General features: G+C 41.4%; 1 protein-coding gene and 1 long non-coding RNA gene across 2 annotated transcripts in view; one reads left to right on the top strand and one right to left on the bottom strand.

Moving 5' to 3' along the window:
- Positions 1-4,528: 4,528 nt before the first annotated feature.
- The window catches only part of Rgk2 (Rad, Gem/Kir family member 2), a 28,078-nt gene continuing 11,962 nt past the window's right edge, over positions 4,529-20,644 (top strand). Inside the window, exons 1-4 of the mRNA XM_043413699.1 lie at positions 4,529-5,204; positions 5,319-5,690; positions 8,386-8,529; positions 10,915-11,092. Of these exons, the coding sequence (XP_043269634.1) occupies positions 4,529-5,204; positions 5,319-5,690; positions 8,386-8,529; positions 10,915-11,092 (1,370 nt within the window). The remainder of the gene's footprint in view (positions 5,205-5,318; positions 5,691-8,385; positions 8,530-10,914; positions 11,093-20,644) is intronic.
- LOC122407470 (uncharacterized) lies at positions 16,621-20,093 on the bottom strand. The gene is made up of 2 exons (XR_006260207.1): positions 19,358-20,093; positions 16,621-17,397 (listed from the first exon to the last, which is right to left on the bottom strand). It is a non-coding gene; the product is annotated as an uncharacterized lncRNA (long non-coding RNA).

The following is a 20,644-nucleotide window of genomic DNA, read 5'->3' as shown; positions in this document are numbered from 1 at the left end:
GCCAAGGAGAAACAAAATACCGAAATAAGCGAATGCGAGGTTATGCGAGTGCTCATTTACCAATTTCATTCAATCTTTAACGTAATATTTCTTTATTACTAGTAAGACAATCGTCTCGAATTTTTTCCCAGACCTTCGTTATATACTTCATTGTTATTCTGAACTTTTTCATAAACTTCGTAAGAAGCATTCATTCGTTATATGGAAAGATAAACGATTTTTTTTCGCATATTCCCTTTAACCCTGTGTATTTCTCTTCGTATTCAAGCACGTTTATCTCAATAACCAATAAGACGAACGTTTTAAAATTTGATATGCGTGACTAGCCATTGAAACTCTGTGTAAATTTCAAGACTTTCTTAATAAAATCGTTTCGTGCATGAACTACCTTAATGTCCGGCTTTATTTGTTTTCGCCTCGTTCGGCCTCGTAGTCCATCTTCGTTTGTTCCTTCCCCACATCGCTACGCGCGCCTACAAAAACCACTATTTTTCCGAGCGACCAAGGAAAAAAGCACCACATCGAGCAACCGAGATTACTACGCTCAAACCATGTCGGAAATGTCAAGTGGGCTTGTGTCCAATTTTCCCCCCCATGATGTTCCCTGTCAGACACAGAGCGTTACACGAACGCTCACTTTGCCAATAAATGGCAGCCCATTATTGAATACCACGCATGCTGACCCGTCACGTCTTCACTACTGACTATTAATTGAACACGTTTCCCGAGGAGGTTCGATGCGAATTGTGTTTTTAAGGGCCAACTTCTCAATACTTTCTGTCAAGATGACTTTTTCTTTAAGCATCAGCATTTATCACTTTTTGTGATTAATATTTTTGACTCATTTCAAAATTCCAACTCGAAAATTTCCCTTTCAACTTATCACGAGCACAAACAGAAAGTGCGACGCGGCATTAGCGATGCTCAACGAATACTCGAGGCTCGGAATTTTCATGAAAACACCCCTCGAATACAGTGGAATTTTAAATCGATTTTTAATAATGAAATTCACTCAATAAAAGCAATTATTCATCGCAGGATAAATCGATTCGTCGACCAAATTTTAAGCTACCCAATAAAATACCGTGTTTTCTCGTTTTCTCGTCTATTTGAGTTGGACAGACACGGAGAACAAAGTAGGGACGATCCTGCCTGGTCTCTAGCTCCACCGAGTTGGCTATTCGCAATCAATGACTCAATCATACACTGGCCTATAACCTTTTTACTCGCCAACAACTGCCGCTTTTCTCAGAGCTTTTTTCTCTTCCCCTGCTTTTATTAATAACTTTGGGGCTGACTAGTGCAGTCCCATGAATATTGGATCGGTTCTTGATCCGTTCTTGCTGTTTGACTCAAAGAACATTCTTTTCAAATATTCCCTCGTTTCATGAATCAATCAAATGAAGTTTTAGTTTTCGAGTATCATAAAGAAAAAATATGACTTTGGACAATTGGACAATTGCAGTAATTTATCTGTCGAGATCGAACGAAAACGGTTTTCTCGGATTTACACTCAGACTTTTGTCCAAGAATCTTTCTCCAAGTGCGAGCGCATTTTCCGATGAACACAAAATCCAATTTCTCGAATGGGATCTCCAGCAACTACGTGCAGAGCCAAATGAAACTTGGCGATCATTTTCCCCCAACTGATTCAGTTTCAAATAACCTAATTGTGGAATAGTCGATATTTGAAAATTTTTTAAATTGTAATATCAGATTGGAGAAAAATAAGTAATCCAAAATTCTTATTTCCGATCGACTATTTAGCAGATTACGCGTTTAATCGAATATTCCTTCTTTGAATTCGTATTTACTCGATAATATATATTTCGATAGTTTTCATTTCGAATGCAATTTTAACAGATCATACGAACGTCAAAAGTTCGGATTTTCGAATTCAAAATGGAGAGTAGTTGTTTCATAGATTGACGAGAAATGGTGTAGCAAAAAATCGAAAGTGTATTTTTCGAGCCTACAAAACTTAGATATGCGGAATAGTGATGGCTCGAAACGGCAAAAGTCAAAATGGCCGTGTTTTAAATTGGGGATCACCAATCTGAGTAAGCGAGTGAGTGAGGCGCGTGTATTTTGAATCCCGCTGCGTTTCTTTACGACTTTCTAACGTTTCGTTATTTTGACCCTTCGACTTTTCGGTGTTTCAGTATTTCAACCCCAATAATATTTAGTCTTTCCTTACTATATTTTCGAAATAGTGAATATTCACAGTGTTGCTGATTCCAGTAATTTATGAGTCTCAAGAGTGATAATCGAATTTTCAGAAAATCGATATTTCAGTCGTCCTTTCTACGAGCGATCGTGCATTCTATTTTCGATGTAAACGTGCTTCGAACCTTCAAGTTTCTACTTTATTTTTTTTCGAAATTCAATTAGTCGAATTCACCTGTCTCCGTATTATCATCAGAAGTTTATAAACTCGAGATTTTAACTGTTGGAAATTTTAGTCGTTCTAATATTTTATCCCCACTCAGAAAATGAAGTCCTTTAGAAACCTGATGGCAGGTACAAATCGTTCGACAGCATAATCTGTGGCTAAGAGTGGAGTGAGATCGACGGAAACGAGGATACGGAGAGGGAAAGTGGAATCCACAGGCGAAGGAGGATCATATCATTGGTCTTTCGACGTGCCTAGAGGGAGGATCGTCGAGGTAAAAGAGGGGGTGAGGGAGCGAGGAGAAAAATTTGCCGGGGATGTTCTGGGTGAAGAAAGCGAGAAACATATTCCGTGAAAGATAGCATTCTGTACGTTTGCTCACGATATATATACAGTGTGCGATTACAGAGTAAATGGGGGTTGTGCTGTGCTTCAACCCTCAGTGGTGTACCGACCGTCGCGAGGGTAGCACTGCGTGATTCGTACTCGACTATTATCTCGTTCATTCTTTCCGATCTTTTAGGAAATAAAATTCGAGATTTTCCGGGAGGAATAACTCCGATGGACTTTGTTTTGGGCCCCAATTTTTCGGTTGTTCATCGCTCGTGCCATGGACTAGAGCAACCCAAGTTCGGAGTGCGAAATTGAAAGCCGCTACTCCCGAGTTCGGTTGGATGCAAGTGCATAACAATCAACAGGTTAAGACCACGAGGTATGTAGTTGAGAAAGTTGAGCGCGAAGGTCGATATTGCAACCCGGCGATTCATCGCCCACGCTCTCGAAACACTGAAACCATTCGAGGTAATTAACGAAGAAACATGGAAATTCATCAATTTTCCATCAGTGGCCTCTTTCAGGAAAAAAAGCACGTTTAAGTTGGGGAAAGTTGTATCGATGTGAAAAAGTGATCGATCGTGTTATTCGGGAGTGAATTATTCGAGTTTCCCGAAAGTACACGTGATATATTCGCATTAAAAATTCACTGGTCCTCCGGCAACGCGTAGGCAGATTCGCAAAATTAGTTTGAAACTTCTTCCAGCCGCGGGTCGCACTGCCTCCGTCCGTTTTTCCTTGATTTATTCAATGAAATTTGTCTGCTCGCCAAAACACGTTATCGAGCGAAGCAATTTTCGCTCGGCCGTTTCGTTACTCAAATTCCCGGGACTAATGTTCAGTCATTTGAAACGTCATAAGGTCGCTGGAACGTTGTTTTTCTCATAATTCGTTCATCGCATGACTCGCGAACCGCTTTTTCATCGGTTCTAAATCAACCTTAATAGGATTTCGATATTTGGAATAAACACTAATTGATTCGTCAGTGAATGAACGAGGATTCGTTCGGCCTCGACTGGAAACAATTTCAAACTGGAAATATCCACAAACTCAAGCTCCAGAGAGGAAATTAGCCGTTGTTAATGGAAATACGATAATTCGGTTTGAAGCTCATTAAAAGTTTGTAAAACGTAGGGAAAAACTAGTGCCCGACGCGATTCGTTGAGAGACGACGAGCAGAAGTTATTCTCCAATTTATAACAGACTCTCGTTGTGATATTTCATTTGAGAATTAAAAATATCCTACGAACTTTATGAAAAAAATAAACTAAAATGTTCACCGAGGATGAATGAATTCTAGCTAATTAACTGACCATCCAAAGCTCGAATAATAATCATGGAAATGAAAATAATGTTTGAACACTCGTCGAGCGTCGCGTACAAAAATAAAAGAAATCAATGCTCAACGAGTCAGACTTGTATCACCGTAAAATATCTTTACGAATAAAAACTCCGAGAATAAACGCAAGGAACGCATCAAGTCGAAATGAAAGCGGAGAATAATGTCTCTGGAAGAATGAGAAAGCGAACTTTTGCGAAGTAGAGAGAAACGAGACTGGGGGCGGAAGATAAAAGAGCTCGAAATAAACGAAAGTAAGAGGGTTCCAAATATTGTAATCTTACCATATACTGGAATGACGATAGCGGGTGAGAGAAAAACACTTTAACCGTGAAATCGATAGAGCCTGAAATAAGTCGCGAAGGCGATTTAACGCAGAGGGATTAATAATCGAGTCGTACACGCGGAGAGAAGAATAAGAAGGAGAAAGAGGAGAAAAGGGGAGCGATTAATCGCACATCGAAATGGCGGTGAATAGTCCTGGCTCGTACAACAGCCTGAAATCACCGCGGAGTCCTCGTCAGTTACCGCAGCTTCCAAGTTTGCAGCAGCCGCAGATGTCGGGTCAATACAGTCCGAGCCAATCGGTCCACAATTTAGGTTCAAAGTCCCCGAGCACGCCTCGGGTTTTCGAATTTCCACCGGAGTATAATCCGGAGACACCAAACGCGAATTTCGATTTTGACGTATTTGGTAAAAGCGACTCGGTGTCGGATTCCCGCAGCAGTTTGTTGCCGGAGTCAATGGTGACGGAGAGCACGAGCAACAACAGTGGCTCGTATTACCGGAGCCCGAGCTTCCACAATCAGGCGAACACGGGGAGGGAGTCGGTGAGGAGTTCTCCTGACGTTGCGGGAGGCCTAAAGTCTCCGGTCTTTCAGTTCTGCAGCCCGAAGAGCAAGTTCAACAAAGCACCGAGCTATTCGAGCAAGTGTCCAATGTCAGCGGGGCCCTTGGGCCCCGCGAGGAACCGGACGCCGCCGAGTTGCGGCTCTCCGCAGGCCTTTTTACCTCAGAAGAGTCCCAAGCCGTTGGATCGAACGCGAAGAAACTCTTGCTTCAATCTCGGCCTGATGAGGAATCCAATGTCACCGACGACCATCATCACCGCACCGACAGAAGCGTTGGCCAGTCCTCGCAGTTCTGGGAGCAGCCCTAAACTCTACACCAATGATTTGCTCGAGTTAGGCTCCGAGTTCAACGGGGAGCGTGGAAGCAGAGAAAGCGACGTTGTCGGTGGCTACAACAAAGCAGCCACTCCGGGCAAGCAATTCTACAAGCCAAACGTGATATCCTCGCAGCAGAGCTCCGCTGACACAATACAAACAAGCGACGTTTCGGCCAGTAGACGGGAACACGAACGCGATAACTCAAAGAGAACTCGCTCCAATCGGATGGGCAGTATAAGCCTCAACAAAAGCCACGGCAGTCTCGCACAGCCTTCGGCGAAGGACGAGGAGCCTCCGTTTTCCAGTGAGAGTCCCCGTCGCAGAGGAACCCGTGACCCGAGAAACGTTGCGAGAAAATCAACGAGTGACCTGACCGAACTGGATGCCGATGATGTCGAGACCGAAGTCACCGTTCTCTCGAGTCCCAGGAGGCGAGGATCGATGAAGGGTGGACTCGGTAAGATGTGTTTTATGTCACACGGAAATTCCCCGAGTTGCTCGCACCCCGAATTTGGTGAACTGAAAAGAGGGCGAGCCTTCGGCTGCTCCCATGGGAAGACTGTTTTTCACTTGCCTTTCCATTGAGTAACCACTTTCACTATAAATTGCACTTAGCCATCGGACCGAAAACGCGGATTTTCCATTCCCAACAGATCATGCCTCGTCTCGTAAATAACTTGCATTAATCAAACAGAGAATTAATTTATTCCGAATTTGATGGATGATGAGCTATTGTTTCAACACTCCTGTATGCTCCCAGAGCCTCTAACATCCCCAGCTTCGAATTCATATTGAAATATCCATTAAGCCACCTATCCACGCACACTCGCGCGAGCCTGGATCGGCGCACATGCTGATGTATCAATTATATTTGCGAGCTTTGTGAACACGCTGCTTTACTAGCAGGCTCAATAAATCACGAAGGTCCATTCGCGTGTGCTGTCCGAAGGGGAGGTCGTTGTTGCAGTCAGAGCAGCATCGGTACTCGTCCAAATTTCGCTGAACTAAATCAAATCCTCGCCAATTCGCTCGCGTAGCTCTTTCATTAAGGTGCTTACCGCATCAATCAAATTAGCCGGATGACGAATGAAAATCGCGAAATTTTTGTCACCTGAAATCGGCGTAATCGCGTCAAAGTACATTTCATTTCAAATATTTCGTCCTCCCCGTGCGCTCGATCGCCCTTCACAATAAAAGAACGATACGATGGAGCTCGAGATTGAAAGTTACTGGATTCACAGAAACAAAGATCCCACATCGGTTGAACATGAGTTCGTATTGATCTCCTCGACATCCCACAGATAACCTGTCCCATTTGTCCATCCCTTGTGCGGACCTTTCACCGTTGCTTTGCTCCTGTCATCGACTTCCTGCATTCATTTTTCCCACGAAATTCTAAGCTTTTTCCCATCGCTCCATCTTTCCTCGGGTCACGGCTGTGGGTACGGGAACCCTGGTTTGATTGAGACTTTTCGATTGAGACGATTTTATATATGAAAGTTTACCAACGTTAATACATTAATTGGGGCGTTGTTTTTCCTCGTTAGCCGGAACGAAAGTTGGAAAAATTCCATTTAAATCTGAAAACTCATTTAAAATCTATCGAGTTTTAATGAAATGCAACGAGTTAGAAAACTATGTGGCACTGTTTGTTGTGTTATTCCCATCGAACGGAATGCGTTTAATTGAACTTGTTCGAAATTCAGCATTTCTCCTGAATGATTTCACCATTATTCCTCTCGTTCGCTTTTTCGGCCAGGAAACTTGCCTGGGAACAAAAAATTTGGCTATTACCGAAAATTCAGATATTTGAACTTGCCGAGTTTCAGAGTAAGAAAAACATCGCGGTTATCCGTTGATCCACATATATTCCTGGAGTCAGAATTCGCGAATTTCATTTCGACTGCAACTAATTCCACCATTAACCCCGTTCGATGAAATCACTCAAACGTTAGAATGACTGCACCCACAGATTTATTATTGCAACAAGTTTTCGCGACCTCACGGCACGTGTTGTAGCACTTAGCCGAAGTTAGTGCGCGCTGGAAATTTGCCACGTGCGGAAGGCCACCCTGCCCGCCGAAACGCGAACGCTTTGAAAATGATCCCCAAACTTGGCCATTTTGGAGTGTGGGTCAGGAGTCGAGTCGTTGCTAAGGGAGCTGAAGAAGCATCGTGTCACGAGACTTCCCCCACGCGTCGCCTCCCTTTCAATCACGCTCGCTCTCGAACTTTCAACAGCAAATCAATGGCAGATTTTAACGTTTTTATTTCACGGACACACAGACAATGCTGCAGGCAAAAGTTTCTTCGAATGAGAATCTTCGTATTTTTCGTACGAAATCCCATCAGAGTTAAGGTCTTTCTATAGCTAAAGTCGTTCTAGAGCTAAATATGGAATTTCGTTATTGAATATTGCACAAGTTTGAACGATGATGAAAACAGCCGGAAATCGATGGCCAGTGGGAAGAATATTGGATACGATCGTACCTAATCGTAGGGTTCCGTGGGAGAATTAATTATCACGAAGCGTTGTTCATTCCCCACGAGTCAATGGAACTTTTGTCAGAGGGATTGGGCGATCGTCTCGGATCCCAGCAGATTACCTCGGCGTCTCAGGGTCAAGGTCGTAGCGTGACTGAGGTCGAGCCATAATTGAAACTCGTTAGAAATTTCATATTGTTGGCATTTCAGACAATTTTTCTTTTTTTCTTTTTCAAGAAAAAAAAAGCGTGTTTTGTACTCGGCAGTTGGCTTCAGTTGAATCGTATCGAAATAAAGAAAAAGAATAAAAGAACGTACAACAATGGTCACGGTCACGATGAGAATGGGAAAAATTTTCATATGAAAAGAATTTTTATTGAAAATTTGACATTGGAATAGCCCCTGTGGATTAATCAATTTCTATAAAGTTATATTGTTCCCCGAATGAACAATGCAAATTGTACGTGACGCGTGGAAATCGCTATTTTCCTTGACCACTTCCAATCAAAATCTCCATAATCTCATCTTTGCGTGTAATGAAACAAAACTAAAGACAAACAAGGCGAACTCATTCGACCGCGAGGAGTTATATTACTTTATGGAAATGATCCATTGCATTATGGAAATACACGTTTTCACTGGAATCCTTTTGTTTTCGACTGTTCCAGCTTATCTCGCCTCCAGACGAGGCTCACGGGACAGCCAAATCTCGAACGTGTCCAACCTTAGCAACGAGGACATTGGACCACTCAATTTCAACGCTCACCCACGTGGCAGACAGAGAAGGACTTCCAATTTTCTCGAATTACCAGGTAGACTGCATTCACATAGAATTATAAAACGAAGCTTAGGATCCTCTTGAGCAGAACTAATTAATGGAATGAGAAACTGAGTATTCGTTCGAAATATGAACAGCATGGAACACTTTTTTACGTCTTTTCATTCATGGAATCCTTTTTGACGAATAGAATCGAATAAAAACTAAGAGAAATCAGCAAAGACCTTTACAAATTATTTGAATTTATTAAAAATATTAATTCCAAAATATCTTCGAATTCGGACCTTTGCGAATCGGCAAACTGGATTTTCGCTCATCCAAATTGGATCGTCACTCCACTAAGAATCGATCCCATAAAAAAATCAATGATTTTTCCCTTCGCAGCTCCGAGTGCTATTAATCTCCTGCAGCTTGAGCATGACAATCAGTGTTGGTAGCGTTTCCCATCAATTTCCCACTCCTTGTTCCAAGTTCTTGAAGAATTTCATTAATCACCTGAACAACGCTGAAAATTGACATTACTCAAGCGCATGCAAAGGACGAAAAAAATATAGGCACACAGCGCGATAATACAGTAATAATTTAGGGTATGGAGAAAAAAAATCGACAGTCAACTCCATGTACTTTGTGTCCATGAACCCATGGGAGGAACGACGGTGGGAGAAATCAATAATCAGCTGTGTATTCGTCCTGTCTGTGTAGGGTTCCGGGCTGCTGCGTACGAAAACAGAAAATATTTGCTCCTTCGAGTGATGAATCTGTACTTGAAATATTACTCAAGAGATCCGGCGTCTCGCATTCGGCCGAGCGATCGATACTTTTGAATCGGTTTTCTAAATGAACATTTGAAAATATTGCTTGGGCTTAAGGGGATCCTGCTTGAGAAAGTCAAAAAAAAATCGATTGTTTTCGGCAATGTTTTTAGGAGAGACGAAAATAACTCAGCGCATAAATAATAGCTAACTTTTCGGTATGGTTTCAAGGATATTTCAAGAGTACAAAAACATTTTTTTCATGTGAGAAATACTAATTCGTACATGGCTTATGAGCCAAGACTGATTGTCGAAGTTTCTCAGCTGCGCACAACGTGGAAATCTTAATTATTGTCTGCAACAAAAATTCCAAATTTTTTTTCATTTTCGTATATTTTTCTCCCATATAAATCTACAGAAATCCGAAAAAATTGCGAAATTCTATATTTACAGCACGTTGAAGTGATATTCTTATTCTTTAGAAGCGTTTTTTTTCAAACTCGCTGAAAATATAGAATTTCGCAATTTTTTCGGGTTCTTACGGATTCATGTGGAAGGAAAATATATGAAAATGTAAAAAAAATTGGAATTTTCATTTCAGACAATAATTACGATCTCCATTTTGTCCACAGCCGAGAAATTTCGATAATCAGACTTTGCGCATAAACCATGTACAAATTAGTATTTCTCACATTATAAAAAAATGTTTTTGTACTGTTGAAATACCCTTGAAACCATACCGAAAAGTTTGCCATGCTGTGAGTTATTTCCGTCTCTCCTAAAAACATTGCCGAAAAGAATAGATTTTTTTGACTATCTAAAGCAGGGCTCCCCTTAAAGGCGTGATGTGTGAAAAAAATAGAATAAAAGATTCTCGCTGATTGGAAGATCACGACGGAATTCGAAGAGAAAATTCCACACGAATTTTACTCCCCTATCCACCGCTCATAAAACATCGACTAATTAAGGATGGCCTCGGCGAGGGAGAAGAAGCTCAACGCCCACTTTTGTTTTCTAATATTTTCAATATTTCAGCAACGCGATCCCGGTGAGAGAAATTTACACAAATTTTCCAATCGAAATTTCAGAATCTATAAATATGGAAATAGCAAAACAAAAACGTTTTCAACGCGTTTCGAACAGCGATTCGAACTTTCGAATCGGGGCCACCCAATGCGTAGCTTGTGGTCCAAATTACTCCGTGCGTTCGAGCGAGCATGTATTTCGACCACGTATCAAGATAAATAGCCGCGTGCGTGGGGTAGAACTGATGGCTACGAAAAGCCGAACGTTTTCTCTCCCTAATACAATAAATACGCGGAAAGAAATACTCGGATTCAATAAGTTAAACAAGTAATCAAACATCGCTTACACGCTGTGTTATTAAGCAGTTAAAATGGCGAGTGCTCATAAATGGGGGAGGGAACGTTTATCTTCGTTCCCTTATGGCCCGAACGCCAATAATCGTTTGTTATTTACAGATGCGATGGAAATGGGAGTGTTCGAAAAAACTTCGGCGTCAAAAGTCCTGCAAGACTTCGAGGAATCGTTGAAAAATTTGCTTCCCTTTTATCTCAACTAACTTTTGATTTTTTTTCAATTTTCATAAAAATTGTTTTTTCTCAGTAAATTTTAATATTTTTCTCCTCACAATTGCTTGCTTACAGTGCCGGATCACATAAGACCCCGAGTACATAGTTTACCGGAAAAGGCGTACAATCCCCGAGCCGGAGATGATTTGTACCGGTTACGGGCTTTCAGCATAACCCACAAAGGCGTCGTCAATCGAGGAGATTCGATTATATCGCGACGGAGTAGAAGCAACACATCCGTCAACAGCAGCAGGTATTTTCCTCGATGTTTCGCTGCTGTTTTTTTGCCATCGAATTTTCAAACCAAAAGTTAATAAATTATATTATTTTCTTCGCCGAATTAAGGTATTCCTTTCACGAACCCGAATATTCCACGAACAACTGATTTTAAATAACAGTCAAGTAAAAGTGCATGCGAATAGATTGGCAAAATTTCAGGTCAGGTTATCGAACGTTTAATAAAGAATTAAAACTTGAAAAATCGTAAAATTTATACGGGAGTTTACGGAGATTCCACCATGACCAAATTTCTAATAATGCATGCACTAAATAATTCTAAATTCCTGTCACAAACGGTCTCGCAGATAGAAAAAAATTTAAGGAATCCATAGCGACGATAAAAGTAAAAAATTACCGAATGCTTAAAATAGATATTAAGGATCGAAGTTGGAAAAACGGCAGAAGCCTTTTCTTTTCAGGGGTTCGTCATGCGAAAAGAATACCTTAAATTGTCGCAAAAATCGCCAAAAATCAAACGATCGTCTCTGCTTTTCTGATCGAATCAACAGACCAGTCGATCATTTCATACGCTTTCAGATAATTTTTCACACACCCCTAAAACAGGACGAGAAATGTTATAAAAAATGGAAATCCCACTCTAATTTCGGCCTCCAAAACCTTCTTTGGGAAAAGATAATATTTTGTTCGATTTATCGGATTGAATTTCAAATGAAACAATAATGGATTTTCTTTCAATATAAAAGTGAAGCAAATCTTCATTCGCCAGATTCTAATTCGGAATTTTTCCAATTTTTTTTCTACCACTCTCTTTGCTCCCTCAAACACGAGTGGGTGGTACATGCAGCCGAGCGACAGCGGACGCCTCCGGCGAAATCCTGTCTGCGACTCGCGAAAGGGATCGGAAAACATCGCCCCAAACTAGTCGAACCGTTTGTTGATATTTGCTTACGATCTTAGTTCGTGTGCTCGCACATTCCAAGTTGAGGGGAAGTCAAATCCTTTCGAATTTTTCGGGGCTGGGGGTTTTGATGGAATCAGAAAAAACAACTACGCCACATGTCCATTTGAGGAGCTCAGATGCGGCGAGGGGAAAAGCAATCTGTTCGATTTATATACATCTGGATAAATAGCGTCGAATGTTTAACAATTTTATGTGAGAGTGAATTCCATTTAGCTGCGAGTGTCATTTGATCATGAAGTTCCATTGCAAAATATTTTCTTTCGCTTTTTGACAGCATCAACGAAAAAAAGCGTTTTCGGGGTGCAGAAACTCTAATTTTTCGGGATATTTTTGTCCCTTTCAAACGTTCAGTTATCCTCGCAGTTATCCAAAGATTCAAAAACTACGGAAAAAGGCTGACACTGGGGAGTATTCGAAGGAAAGGCAAATGTCGTATTCACGAGTCAAGGCGAAAGGCAATAGCGATTAAACGGGAATGCGAAGACATGAGAAAAGCGGAAAAAACAACGAAAGACGTGAGCTCGCGAAGCGTGTGGTACGAGAGACGGAGAGACCGCTCGCAAAATAAGAAACGAAACGAACGAAAAGGGATGAACGGAGCGCAGACTGAATTAACATTGAATGGAGCAATTAAGATGAAAAAGAGAAACCCTATTAGAAAAAGCAATAAGACGTAAAAGATTAAAGAAATCAAGTTAAGTGGCGAGTATCCAACGGAGTCGAAAAAGAACAAGCAGCCAATTGGATTTCTCGAGATCGAAAAAGGAAGGCGCTGGATGGACGTTGATAAAGGACGAACAAGAGTCGCGAAAGCAATGAAAAAGGAATCGAACGTCACTTCGAAACACTTCAGCGTTCATCACCGCCAAATTTTCATTTATCGAATTTGAATTGAAATTTCGTTCGTTTAAGGCCTTCGTGCAGGGGGCGAGAAAACGTGATTTTCTTGATTCTTTTTCGACAAGAAAATGAATGTTTATTGAAAAACTGTAAACGACATTCATTAGTGCACATGTTCATGTACTTGTACAATTTTTATAATCGAAAAATTTCTCAAAATGGCGCAACTCCAGCTGTATTTCAGTAGCACCTTTTTCGGCATCAGTTTCGGTGGACATGGTAACTGAAAAACTATTAATCCGATCCACACCAAATTTATACCACTTATTTATTATAAAAATGGCTTGGTCCTGGAGGAAGGATTTGTAAAAATTTTGATTTAACAAAAATGGCGACAGTTTTAACAAAAAAATCATTTTTTGATAAATGCCCACAACTACGAACCTAATGCTCCGATCCTTTATGAAATTTGTTGAGAATATTCTTCAGACATTGCACTTGAAGAATATCTAATAAAAACAATTTCCCATTTGTGCCTCCATCACAAGTGTACATGAGCCCTTAATTTCTCACGCAGGGCTCGCGAATTTTGGATTTCCGGTTGTCATCGCGACCAGGAGATCGATCATACACAGATATACGCAGAAAAGTATAAAGGAACGTCATCCAAGGAGAAAATATGAGCGAAAAGCTTTTTGTAAGTGATGGCAAGATATTAATAGATGAAAAAAAAGCACTGGACCAGCTCTTTCCTGGGGGATGACCCGATGCAGGAGAAGCCATTACATTCGAGCTCCAATCCATTTCCATCAGCAGCTACTGTCACGCTGCTGCCAAGAGTTGATCCACCTGAGTACATATATCGGTCCAGATCCAGTAACTCATAGTTAGCCAAAATCTTTAGACGGTCGACGATCTCGAATGTCCTCGAAGGAATCGATGAGTGTGCTTACCGTTATTTCCGTCCGTCACGCTTTCCCCGGTAGTCATCCATCAGTGCTATCTTCGTGAGCTGCTGCGCTCACGGGGAACTCATTTTCAGCCCCTCCGGGTCTGCAACCAACGAAATCTACGATTTTTTATATTATTTTCGAATCAGCATGTCATGGGCTCCTCGATTGGGGTTTCCCCGCATCGGATACGCTTCCACGTGGAACAAATGGCAGAAACACTTAAGCTGGAACATGGCGTTTCGGGCCTTGTACTAATTCCATCATCGGTGGAATCGTTGGAGCGATGAAACTCAATTTTTCAATAATATTTCAATCGAGTGGAGTCAAATCTTCGAATTTCATGATGCAAAATCCTCCAGGAATCAACGATTCGTAAAAAGTCCGTGATTTTTGGTGAAGCTATGAAAAAATATGAAGAAAGTTTTGTGGTATGAGAAAAAAAATGATTGGAAATTATTGTACTGCGACGGGTGAGCCTGAGACGAAAGATTTTTGAGGCAAATGAACGTCGAACCGCCGCATTGACCTGTACTTTTTTGTATCCTTGAACTCGGAGCACGAAGGACATTTTTCGTTGGCTCGAATGGGATTCAAGAGCTCAGCAATCTCGGGGAAGCTCGTAGCGTGAACTGGAAAGATTCAATCCCAAATAGTATTCCTTGCTGTGAGGTCGATTCGCGAAGCTCCTTTTTCGGAGGTGTGTATACGATGCACGCAGGATCTTCCGACGGCTGGGAGCCTTAATATTGGATTTTCCACGCAGCTAGTTTCACAATGTCTTTTGCCAATCGCTCGATATTTTCTTTGGGATCGTTGCTCGAATGGAAGAGGAAAAGATTTGTGGTTTTTATGACGATCGAGGAATAAAGGTCTTTCGAGTCTCATCTATACGAAATGACGAACCTTTTATTCCCCGGATTCTGCGATTCCCAATCCCAAACTCAAAGCTCTCAAAATAGAAAGTATTTTGCGAGCGAATACGATAATTTCGACTTCTCATATTTTCCAATCGTTTTTCCCCTTTTAATCGGACTCAAATTTAAGCACGCAGCCAAGATAAAATAGTACAATTCCACGTGCACCGAGCTCCACAAAGGTCTGTGAAGTTTGCCTCGTTTCAATGTCTCCGAGAGACCAGAACGAGTGAACCACACACGAGAGCTTTAGAAATTGCACGACGGGAAAGCGCCTTGTGTTATTGCACATTTGTTGACAATACTTTCTCCCTCGGCACGTCGAGTATCCTCATCGGAATACGTTGCGCGCTCCAGAAACGTAAGGAGAGCAAACGATAACGAGGTTAACTAAAAATCTGTGCTTCCATACAACGTTGCACATGAAGCAATTCCTACGATTTTTTTCTTCCTCTGTACCATGTGTTTATCTACTCCGTATATACGTGCACATCGGCTGCGAGGAACGAGGATTAATCCCGTGTGGTTTGAGGATTTACGGCGAGAGGCTTGGTCCACGTTCGCTTCAGTTTTTCCCTTTTTTTCTCTTCTAACTTCATTCCGGCTTCGAATAGTTGTTTGGGTTCGCAGTTCGATCGTCCCAGATCCCTCCGAACCGACGACTACATTTCGGGCTGTTTCTCGAAAAAAGCCCTGCTCATTTGATGCGGAATCGATCAACTACTCGAAGTCTTCGCGCACGCAATATTTTTTCTTTTCGTTCTGCCTGAAAAAGAAACGATTCTAATCGCTAGACGAATGAGCCATACGAACGAAGAGACTCGGAATAATTACGTGGTTGAATAAAGGATTTGCTGGACCGTGACACAGTCGCCAAAGCGGCCCACGGACCACGAGCTTTTCTCCATATGCACGTGCAAATCGAACCACCCAGCGCCGTTCAACTGTTCACTGATTCATCAATGATTTCGTACTGGAGCTTTGTGCCGATAGCTAATTATCCAATTTAATGCTGTAATATATTAACACGTGACCCGATGCCCGGGGCACTGCGAGAGCCAATTAAACGAAGTGAGGCGATGACTTTTCAAAATTGTCAACAGAAAAACTATTTTTCAGTGACTCGACGCTTCCTTTCACAATTTTTCGATTCGATGATCACGCAAACGTTTTTCGACAATAATTTTGTCTGTACGCATCAAAATTTTACGAGATCATTGAACTGAAATAAATCGAATTTTATAATTCGTCGTTTTTTTTTTATATCGTTTTCGTTAAAATTTTTATAATTTCTCGTTCATCGAGCTCAATTATTCATCCAACGAAATTCGTATAATTTTTCAATCCTTAACGATAGTCCAATATCTTTGGCACGACCAAAACAAAAACATGATTTTACATGCTGTTGGTTTCGGGAAGAATCTCGCGATTCGCGAACATTGGACGGACGCCAAAGTCTCGTAATATCCCCAGACTCAAACCCGTCCAATTCTTTTTTGCACGTGTACAGATTCCATTCCACAATTCATTCGATTCTCGTGAAATCGATGATGTTTTTTATCCCCCTCCATTTTCCCTTGCATTCTGTCCTAATTATTCTTCTTTACTGTCACGCTCTTCTCAGATTTTCTAGAATTTTCGTTATTTTCGGCGCAGCTACTAACTTTTACATGCCAAAGAATTTTACAATCGAATTCTCGAGACGCTCGTTATAATGATGAGAATTATTAACTTCGAGCTCATTGTTACTGGACTCGATAAATTTCAGATGATCATGTCAAGCCAGATTGTCCTTTAATTGACTTTTGATGAGACGCTTCGAAGAAGTTGGACGATCGTCAGATTCCGGATTAAAATAAATCCACACCTTCGATTGTGTGATAAAAAATGATTTATTCATCGAATTGTTTTCTCATTCGAGCTTTGATTTCAAGTTTCGAACGATCTGATACGAAATGTTTTATCCAGGAACATATTTTTTCCTCAATTGTGGAAATGATACCGAAAAGTGCTATTTTACAATCGATTTTTATTATTATTAATATTATTATTATTATTATTATACAAATATGCTGTAGGGAAATATCGTATTTCTAACAAAAGATGCACAAGGAAACGCAATGTCTCGCAACAATTCTTGATTCTTCGTGTGCTCCATTGTTTGGGTGAAATAAAAGAATTCGTTGTGCACGTCAGACGGAGACTCTCTTAAGTGTCTGTTTCCGGACTTCCGGCGAAGAGCTCAGTTCCTTATTCGAAATAAACAGTGGAGCTTGGCTCGCTTCAAAACTCGAGAAACGTGCGTTCGTGAGATTGAATTTCTGGGCGATTCCAACGCGATGTAGCAGCGCATCGCGTCGCGATCGTTGCGACGAGTAAACAATGGATAAATGGCTGGCGTCTTCGTCGTCGTTAAATGGTATAATGGTTAGGACTAAAAGGGCTTATTCTGAATACTCGATTTCCTCTTCGACCTCGATCGACTTTTGCGATCTCGACGACGAGGACGTCACTGATTTCACTGATTTTGAAGATTCTATTACCGACGAGGTTTGTACCGAGTGCACCGACTTGGACGACTTCACTGACGTCACCGACGAGGAGATATTCGTCGCGGATTGCTGGATCAGGCTCGATGCCCCGTCGTCAACTGAAAACCATTTTTTTCAAATTAAAACATCAACTTTGTTCTTCAGGAACTCAAATAGAGAAACTTTCAATCGATTTTCAAAATATCCTTCTTTTTAGATTGCTCAATAAACTATTTAACAAAATGTGCGGATTTACGGTGCAGTCCAGACTACTAAATTTTATAAAAACGTTGAAAAAAAAGCTTACGAAAATGTCTTAAGGTAGCTCATGCACGAAACGATTTTATTAAGAAAGTCTTGAAATTTACACAATACAATAGAATTGAGAAATAAAAAAATTTCCTTTATTTTTTATTTTAGTCGAATTTATCTTGGATCGAATGTGGAGATGAATCGGCAGCTTTGATGATCAAAATTGGAGTCGAATGTCTATAATTCCTTTTTTATCTTCTCAATGAAAGAGATATTTCTCCAGATTTCTGAATGGGTGAACAAAAGAGGCTGGGAGGCTTAGAAATCTTGTGAGATCGAAGCCTGAAAAGTCCAAGTACATTGAAACGGGTGGTTGCACAGCGCAGCAGCTGGTTATTTAATTGGCTTTTGGTAACGCCGCGTTCAATAACTTTTTTCGCTGGGAGCAGCCTCGAAAGCTGCGAGTCAAAGTGGAAGAATAAAAAATTATAAAAGTTGGAAGGAAAATAAGTCGGTAAGGTAGACCGGAAGGTTCCCTATTAAAGAACTGTTGGATTATCCTCAAGTCCCCCCCCCCCCCCCACCCCTCTGGGATTAAGTGCACACCGAAACGTCGCTTTCAAGTTGAAAAGTTTCCACAGCGTCCGATTCCGTATCCGAGCTACAGTGGGCCAATCGAATTATACGTTACTTTGCCAATATTTTTTTCTCCCATTCCTTCTTTCGAGTTTCACTGAGTTTTTTAATTAGATACAACGTTATTTACAAAAGCGAGTGACCGTAAAAATATAATTGTGATTGAAGCTTCGATGATTTTATAAAATAAATAAAAATTGACGAGCGTGTGCGCCCTCATATAAAAACTTGGAAGTGACTTTCCTGTAAGTGCTACGAGGTAAAAGCTTTTTTTCATTAAAAAACGAAGGATAACGCGTCACACAAATAAATGCACCAACATATTTTCTCTCTTTTTTTCACTCAAACTTCTTAAGCACTTTAGCCCCCATAAATGTAGTGCTAAAAATATTAGAAGCACTAACACCGCTGTCCTCTTTCAGTTACATGAAAATTCGTTACTTTTTATTTTTCTTTACGAAGCAATATAAATAATGGACAACATATCGAGGAAAAGTGAGCGAATCCTAAATAAAATATCCAGCCGCGGTACGACTGCCATCAAATTAACGGACCGAGCTATCTCGTGTATCGTAAAATATATCGTCGTGTATAAAAATTGTATTTTTCTCTTAAACTTTCATCACTCTTGCGGTTCCACGCCCCTTCCAATGTCCTACACAACTGCTCTATTAATAATAAACGGTCCTGATGTGACTCGGGATATCTCCAAAGGAAAAGGCGGTAAAAACGTGCAATTTTTTTCTCCGAAGCTTCGTGACTCCGTAGTTGAACGATAACTCGAATAACGAAGCCCAAAAATACCTCCTCATAGAAGAATTATTGCTCGACGTCGTCTTTCATTGTTTTTTACCGAAATCGACTCGCAGGAATGTCAAATTTGACCCAAATTCTTCACAGTTTCTTGACTCTTGTTAATTTTCTTAGGTTTCAATCCAAATATCTTTGCATCGACACCGAAGCACCGAATCCCATGCTACACTATCAACGCCCCCGCCTTGTCACTGTCATCGGTTTTCACCTGAGACAACCTCGAGGGAAGGCCCTGCCAGGAATTATCGATTTTCTATCATTTGACCGAAAAAAAAGTTGGAATGCTGGGTCAGAATGACCCGCTGGCGACTGTTCAGAACTGCTGCCGTTCCGTTGATTTTTAGTGAAATATAAAATACGATTGAAAAATATAAATACCTTTCGCCACCTCCATTTTGCACTGTGATTTCGTAGAGAGAGAAGAAAAGTGAAAAACTTGAGGACACTGAAAGGGGGCGACGGTCGAAAAGGAGTTAACCGGTTGAGTTGTAACACAAGAGTGAAGCAAACGGTGCTTGCGAGTTGGGAGTTATTCTGATCCCCGAGGAGGAGCGAGGGACGCGATGTCAATGAGAAAAATGTCCGGGGAATAATGGAAGGGGTTGTTGGTCACGTGTCATCCCAGACATACGTTACCGAGGTTTGTTGAGTGTTGGCGAAAATGACGAGGTAACGAGAAATAATAAGAGGGATCCAAGAAGCTGACTCAAGAATTTGACGTAGTGGAAACGATACGCAGAAAGTCGAATTCCACGGGAGTGTATGAGCACATGTATTTTTGCAACGAGTAAGGAAAACGCGTGACTCTTGAGCCGTGGCAGCCAAAAGATATTCGTGGAATTTTCAGCAGCTCCCGCATGGATAGGAGAGTCAATGCCTCCGCGCCAAAATCTTTTGCCTCGAACGTGGTCATTTGAGAAGTTGGCCAGCTGCACTGCGCTGGCTTTTCTCATTGTCATTTGACGATCGAGATCGGAGCAGTCGTCGATTTCAGAACCGATTTTCTCGACGAGTTTTTATCACGTTCTGCTTGCCAACGAGCCTTGAACGATCGAGCCCTGCAGGTGAAAAATTGGGAGATGAAAAAATCCCTCCGGGATGGCGAAAATGGCAATGGGAACGACGACGAATGTTTTGATACTCGGCAGACGTCGAGCTGAAAATTCTTCTGTGGGCGCGTTCATTACGATTTGCTAATCGTACTTCTCGCACCCTCAGCAGGCGCCTGTCTTTAAATAACTTCGGTCTATGCTCCCGGGACTGCGCCTTTCTATATTTCACCCATTGTCCAGGTTCGTCCGAACCGCGAGGCCGGACGAACAAACGGCGAGTCTGGCATCGAGAATCTAACAAAATTAACAAAATTCGTGGTCAACGATGGAGACCTTCCCGATTGTGGAACGCGTTGTCCAGGATTGTCAGGATTCAAATTTCTAGCATCGACGAATCGATGCTCGGAGCTTTTACCTTAACAATGGGTCCTACTCATCCGTAGCTTGGCTTGGTCGCCCTATCTCGTGATGCAGAAGTGATCGTGTCAGTATTTCTCAACGTCGAATATTGAGAGTTCTACGACGCTGAAGTTTGCAACGTTGGAGTTCAACGAAATGAACGAAAAAAAGATTTGTAATTCATTATTTTTTTATTTCACGAATTATTGATGTC

Source organism: Venturia canescens, chromosome 3 (genome assembly GCF_019457755.1).
Source record: "Venturia canescens isolate UGA chromosome 3, ASM1945775v1, whole genome shotgun sequence".
Lineage (NCBI taxonomy): Eukaryota > Metazoa > Arthropoda > Insecta > Hymenoptera > Ichneumonidae > Venturia > Venturia canescens.
This window is presented reverse-complemented; position numbering and strand designations above follow the sequence as displayed.